The 7,129-nt window shown below is 60.5% G+C and overlaps 1 protein-coding gene across 1 annotated transcript; it reads right to left on the reverse strand.

Moving 5' to 3' along the window:
• Positions 1–608: 608 nt before the first annotated feature.
• On the reverse strand, positions 609–2,703 carry LOC129016141 (mastin-like). The gene is made up of 5 exons (XM_054455151.1): positions 2,643–2,703; positions 2,288–2,468; positions 1,862–2,136; positions 1,154–1,314; positions 609–1,051 (listed from the first exon to the last, which is right to left on the reverse strand). The coding sequence occupies exons 1-5, from the start codon at positions 2,701–2,703 to the stop codon at positions 881–883; spliced, it is 849 nt and encodes a 282-aa protein (XP_054311126.1). The 3' UTR covers positions 609–880.
• Between the last annotated feature and the right edge of the window lie 4,426 nt (positions 2,704–7,129).

Genomic DNA, 7,129 nt, shown 5'->3' on the forward strand with positions numbered 1-7,129 from the left:
GTCCAGGCTGACCAGCAGGACAAGTCACAGCCAGAAAATCCAGAGGCACCCAGGGGACCCCTGCTTCCCAGGGCCCACGTAGCCCCTGTAGGAAGCATGTCTGGGGTTAGGACTCTGGGATCACATTTGCAGAACACAAACCAGAGAATCTTGACTTAGGACTTTTGAAATCCAGAAAAGAGGAGTTTGTGCCAGAAAAGGAGGAGAAAGTCTAGAGTTGGCTGGAAACACTGTCTGGGAGTCGAGGGACCCAGAGCAGCGGGAGAAAGAACCGGGCCCCATGGGCACCGGGACGCCCGCACCGTGCCAGCTGCTCTCAGGGCCACATCTTGCGGGCTCAGGAGGACCCTGGTGGTGGGTCAGGGCCCAGGGGTCCTAGGAGGAGTTGGCTCTGGAAAGCAGAGGGAGGGAGAAGTCCGTCAGCCTGGGACTGACACTCCAATGTCAATGGCCCTGACAGACCTGAGCCGTGGAGGGGGGACGGAAAGAAGCCGTTCCCTCCCAGCCCTCGGGCCCATCCCTCTTCTCCTGCCTGGCCTGAGAGTGCCAGGACACTCTGTGACCCCCTAGCTGCTCCCGCAGTCCAGACACACACCACAGACCCGGAGCGGTTTCCACACTATTTAATGGAGTCAAGTCACAAGCAGCCGTCTAGGATTTCTGGGATTCTGTTTCCACTCCCGACTCATCTTTGAGGGCCCCTCCCCGGCTCCCCGAGCCCCCTGCCAGCAGGAAAACACAGAGCCTTGAGAGGCCAAGAGGAGCAGAAGGGTCTCAGGGCAGGGACCTGCGGGAGGGTGAGGCCGAGACTGGGGAGCAGCAGGGGTGTCCACAAGGAAGACGGGCCCTCCTGGATCATGCAGACCCCACTGCACCCCAGCTAGGGTCTGGGGAATGGTGGGACGTACTGGCGGATCCAGGACACGTAGCTCATCACACGGGTGTACACGCCGGGGTAGCCGCGAAGGCTGCAGAGTTTGCCCCAGCTCACCACGCCCACCTGGACCCAGGTACAATTCCACCTACACACCAGGGGGCCCCCGGAGTCGCCCTGTGGGGAGAGACGGCGCTCAGCAAAGCCCTTGCGTGCACCCACAGCAACGGGGCTGGTGGGCAGGGGGACGGAGGAGGCAGCGTGGGGCTGGGATCCCACCTGGCAGGAGTCCCGGCCCTCGCTCCCTGCACACAGCATGTCGTCTAGGATGACCCTGTCGTCGCTGCTCGAGGACTCATTCTGGTACTGCTGGTCACATTCCCTGTTCCCCACGATGGGGACGTCCACCTCCTGGAGATGGTAGGGTGGGGGCAGCAGCTCTGTGGGGAGAACGTGGAGATGAACCTGGATGTAGAGGTGGGGGGCCTGCCTCCTCCTTAAAACAAAGACCTCATTCCATCCAATGTGGGGCCTCCCCGACCTTCAGCAGAGAGCACAGGGGAGCCCCCACCCACGAATCCTGACCCAGTGACTCAGTTTCCCCAAGTCCACTATAGTCAGGATCTGACCATGTGACATCTGAGGGTCTGGACGCCAGCCCAGCAGCAGGACACAGGGCTCCTCTTGGAAGCAGGGGCAAAGCTGCATGGCTCAGGACCCCGGACCAACCCTCCGTCCACAGCGGAGGAGCCTGGCCTCGGCTGCCATTGGCAGAGTGGAGCCGGGGAACACCAGGTCTGGAGTGGTGGCCAAAACTGCCTGCCCAGAGCAATCCCCGTTCCTGACGTCTGTCACAGAAACGTCCTGTCCAAAACCCAGGTGCCATATTCACTCGCTCGCAAAGGGGGTCCCAGAGGCCACAGAGCGAGGGATTTTCCGCAAGACCCAGCCCCCTCGTCCTCCCCAGCAAGCCGTCCTGACACCCACGGTGGTCCGCAATGTCACCCCAGCTGGTCACCCAGCAGGTCTTCCCCGAGGGCACGTCCAGGGAGGCAGACGGGAGCGAGACCGGGTGGACAAGCTCGGACAGCGGCACCGGGGCCTCCAGCTTCAGCAGGGCGATGTCCGCACCGCCCTCGGCAGACAGGCTCTCGTTGTACTGGGGGTGACGGACGATCTCAACCACCTTCATCCGCTGGTCGTCCTCATAGAGCCTCAGCTGCCCAACCTGCACCCTAAACGCGCAGGCCTCCAACTCCTCCCTGGAGAGAGGAACGGGCACCTCTCAGAGTAAGGCCGGACCCTCAGGACTGGGGCTTTCCCTGAATCCCGGGAGGGGACCCTGGCACACAGGACACCTGCCCGTCCCCACCCCCACTCCCACCCGCCGAGGGGACGGCAGGCTCCACTCACGGCTCAAGGCAGTGGGCGGCGGTCAGCACCCACTCTGGGTGGATGAGGGAGCCCCCGCAGATGTGCTCCCACAGACCTGTCTTCATGCTGTAGAACCTCAGGCTGACCTGCCAGGGGTGCCTCCTGGCCGAGACGTCACAGCCCCCGACGATGCCCACCAACTCATGCCCCACGCCGGCCTCTAGGGAAGCAAGTGAGGGCCATGATGGGGATGGACGAGGGTCTTCCCAGAGCTCAGGGGCACCAGGAGAGACTGGCAATCGGACAGTCCCCACGCCTCCCGGGGCCGGTGCTCTGAGCCCAGGGTAGGGAGTGGGTCCTGGGGCAGCAGGGGCATTGGATGGGGTGGACTCGCCTGAGTTCCCAGGCACGGAGCCCCCCAGGCAGGGGAGGGTCAGGACCAGCAGCCACAGCATCTGTGGAGAGGCCTGCAGTGGGGAGGGGGACCCCAAACACCAGCTTCTGGGGACGGAGGTTGAGCTCAGGGATTCAGCTGTGACAGGAGCAGCTCCCTGCCACACCAGCCTCCACACACACCCCTCCTGGGGCCGTCTCACTCATGGCCCCCTTTATCCTTCCATCACAGGAAGTGGGCGGAGGCTGGGCAGCCCCACTTCGTGGGTTCAAGACGTGCCCAGAGATCTCCTCCCTTGGCCGGGCGCGGTGGCTCACGCCTGTAATCCCAGCACTCTGGGAGGCTGAGGCGGGCGGATCACAAGGTCAGGAGATCGACACCATCCTGGCTAACACGGTGAAACCCCGTCTCTACTAAAAATACAAAAAATTAGCCAGGCGTGGTGGTGGGTGCCTGTAATTCCAGCTGCTGTGGAGGCTGAGGCAGGAGAATGGCATGAACCCGTGAGGCGGAGCTTGCAGTGAGCCGAGATCGCGCCACTGCACTCCAGCCTGGGCGACAGAGCAAGACTTTGTCTCCTTTATCTCAAAAAAAAAAAAAAAAAAAAAAAAGATCTCCTCCTTCGACTGGAGCTGTGGGGCCTGATGGGCCGGGGAAAGCATAGACCCCACATTCCTCCATGGGGCAGGGAGGTACAGAAGGACACGGGCCGTGGGTGCCGCCCTCCAGAAGCCTGTCCGTCAGTGAAGGAGAGTTTGGAGAGGCTGCTGGTGAGAGAAGAAAAGGCAAGTTCAGGGTGGCGCTGGTGCCTGTGACAGAGGGAAGCGTCTCCAGGAGCCACTGCAGGGCCTGCAGCAGGGCCCTGAACCCCGGCCCCACCCTCAGCAGCCCTGCTTCTCTGCGTACCAAGTGCTCCAAGTGTCTGGACACCCCAAAACACCAGAAAAAGGCTCGAGCACGGCCCCAAAGGACACAAAGTTACTAACCAGAAACAGGCTCCAGGAGGCCCAGAACCCAGGCCAAAGGAGAGGCCTGTCAGAGGCCACGGGACCGGTGGGGACCCGGCCTTTCCAGGAACATGCTGTCACCCAGAACGGCCAGAACGGACCACGCCGTCCACTGTAACGCCCTGCTTGGGGCGGGAGGCCCAGGAACATGGCCCGGGATCTCAGGTCCACTGTGCTCCAATGGACACGGCAGAGTCCTCCAAGCAGGTGGAGAGAAGGAAGGGTCAGGGCACTACAGGGGTCCTGGCCACATGACCGTCCCCTCCAGTGAATCTCCAGGGTGAGGGAAGAGGGGGACCAAGCTGTCATTTGGTGTGGCCACCTGTCCAGGACCCGGGGTGGGGTCCACATCACAGCTGCCCTCACTGCAGCAATGACTCAGATGCCACGGACCCTTCAGCCCAACCAGTGAAGCACCCGTCCCTGCTTCTCAGACCCTCTAGCTCCTGGCACAGCTGGGTCCTCCCCGTTGGTTGATCTGGGTCACGGATGGCACCCACGCGGGGGGAGGTGGGAAGGGCACTGCCTGGGGCTGGAGGGGCTCCTCCCCTGCTGAGGCGCCCAAGGAGGGACTCCATAAACCTGAGAGGAACTGGGGCGCTGGTCCCAAGTGAGGACAAGCATCTGTGCCCCAACTCCATGCCTTTCCCGGGCACCCTGCGTCCCACGTGACTCTGGCCGAGCGCCTCTGCGGCCGGGACACGGCTGTGGATGCCTGTGTGGCGGGCAGGTCACTGGGGGACTGTGGCGCGTTGTGCTTTTGAAGCTGTGAAAGAAACAGCAGACAACAGTGGACGTTTCTCTGCGTCTTCCCTTCCCGGCAGCCCACGCGGTGCTGCTTGAAGATGGCTTGGGCCCGGCTTCCAGGGGGTCTGAGGGTGTGAGAACGTTTTGCTAAGTGTTGGAAGAGGCGTGTGCATTTGAGAGAAGACAGCCCGTCCTGGGAGGGAGGGAGCAGGTGTCTCCCAACCCCTTGGGGAGGGGACAGGGCCTGTGGGTTCGGTGAGGAGGGGGTCCTTGTTACGTCCTGGAGCGTGCCCTCCATTCCTACATTTGTTGTTTTATTTTTGAGACAGAGTCTCGCTCTGTCACCCAGAATGGAGTGCAGTGGCGTGATCTCGGCTCACCGGGTTGAAGCAATCCTCCTGCCTCAGCCTCCCAAGTGGCTGGGATGTCAGGCACCCACCACCATGCCCTCATTTGTATATTTCGTTTTTATTTCATGCTTGGTGCCGTGGCTTTCCCTGCTCACCAGCGGGAGGAGCTTTCAGGACCTCTCTGGTCCCCAGCGCCAGGGTCCTCAGGATGATGTGACGCCCTCGTGCCTGGACCCTCGGCCCCCAGGGTGGGTCCCTCCTGGAGCCTCGCTCTTGCTGGCTTCAGCCACGGCCAGCACTCGCCTCTGCCCACAGAGTTGCAGGAAGAGGTCAGAAGACAGTAACAGCAGGTGCTGCCACCCCATCCCAATCTCTCACCCCAGCGCCCCAGCCCAAGCCCCACCCCACAGGGTGCAGATGCCCCCAGGCCGACCAAGGACGGGAGCCTGCACGGGAGTCTCTCCCACACAGAGCAGGACCCGTTCTCCTCCCCCTGCCAGGCCTTCAGTGCCTGCCGCTGGTCTGTAGACCTAGGTTTGGGCATGGAGCTGGGGTCACTTAGAGAACAATCCAGGTGAAGACAGATGCCACCTGTCTGGGGGTCTCCCAGTTTCCTCCCATACGCTAGCCAGCAGCCCCGATCCCCGCTTCCATCTCTTTTTTTTTCTGTTTCTTTTTTTTTTTTTTTTTTTTTGAGACGGAATCTCGCTCCGTCGCCCAGGCTGGAGTGCAGTGGCTCAATGTCGGCTCACTGCAAGCTCCGCCTACCAGGTTCACGCTATTCTCCTGCCTCAGCCTCCTGAGTAGCTGGGACTATAGGCACCCGCCACCACGCCCGGCTAATTTTTTGTATTTTTAGTAGAGACGGGGTTTCACCGTGTTAGCCAGGATGGTCTCGATCCCCTGACCTCGTGATGCGCCCGCCTCGGCCTCCCAAAGTGCTGGCATTACAGGAGTGAGCCACCGTGCCCGGCCTTTTTTTGTTTCTTTTTTTGAGACAGGGTGTCTCACTTTGTTGCCCAGGCTGGAGTGCAGTGGTGCAATCTTGGCTCGCTGCAACATCAGCCTCCCAGGCTCAACCGATTCTCCTGCCTCAGCCTCCCAAAGCGCTGGGATTACAGGCGCCCACCACCACACCCGGCTAATTTTTGTATTTTTAGCAGAGACGGGGTTTCATCATGTTGGCGAGGCTGGTCTCAACCTCCTGACCTCAGGTGATCCGCCCGCCCCAGCCTCCGACAGTGCTGGGATTACTGTGCCCAGCCTACTTCATCTTCCATCCCTTAAAGCTGCTCACGGAGTCACAGGCTTCCATCCAGGGAGACTCATAAATGCTTCGGGCCTCGGGCGCATCTGTGCCCTGCCACGCATTTCACCCTGACAATAGCCCACAGCAGGCAGGTTCCCACACGGGAACTTCATTCATAGTCAGATCGACAGCCCCAGGAACACCAACGCCCCTCGTGGGCCCAGATCCATTCTCGCCCCAACCCCTGCCCACCCAGGCAGCCGCTCGTCTTTCTGGGCCTCAGACACTAAAGGGCTGACCACGGCCCTCGGGGGAAGGGACGCCATCCCCGCATGGTCCACCCATGTGCAGGGATGAAGGGCTACATCTGTGCCTCCAAGGGGACTCAGACAGGGGACCCAGGCGGCCAGTCCATCATCACAAGGTTCAATTTCTCCCCAGCGTCCGCGTGTCTCCTGCCATCTACATTGACACCAACGTGGCTGGTCTGCGCGTTTTACCCCTTGCAGTGTGGATCTTGATACGGTTGGTTACACAATCGATTTGTTCATTTCAATTGAAGAGTTTTTAGTTTACTTCCAGGTTCTTCTTGCCACCACAAACATAAACAGGATTACCTTTTTTTTTTTTTTTTTGGAGATGGAGTCTCGCTCTGTCGCCCAGGCTGGAATGCAATGGCGCAATCTCAGCTCACTGCAGTCTCTGCCTCCCGGGTTCCAGCGATTCTCCTGCCTCAGCCTCCTGAGTAGCTGGGATTACAGGCACACGCCACCACGCCTGGCTAATTTTTGTACTTTTAATAAAGACAGGGTTTCACCATGTTGGCCAGGCTGGTCTCGAACTCCTGACCTCAGGTGATCTGCCTGCCTCAGCCTCCCAAAGTGCTGGGATTACAGGCCTGAGCCACCATGCCCGGCCAAAATAACTTTTTTTGGGGGATGGAGTCTTGCTCTGTTGCCCAGGCTGCAGTGCAGTGGTGCAGTCTCAGCTCACTGCAACAGTCTCAGCTCACTGCAACCTCTGCCTCCCGGATTCAAGTGATTCTCCTGCCTCAGCCTCCCAAGTAGCTGGGATTACAGGCACACCACCACCACGGCCAGCTAATTTTTGTATTTTTAGTAGAGACGGGGTTTC

This window comes from Pongo pygmaeus, chromosome 18 (assembly GCF_028885625.2).
Source record: "Pongo pygmaeus isolate AG05252 chromosome 18, NHGRI_mPonPyg2-v2.0_pri, whole genome shotgun sequence".
Lineage (NCBI taxonomy): Eukaryota > Metazoa > Chordata > Mammalia > Primates > Hominidae > Pongo > Pongo pygmaeus.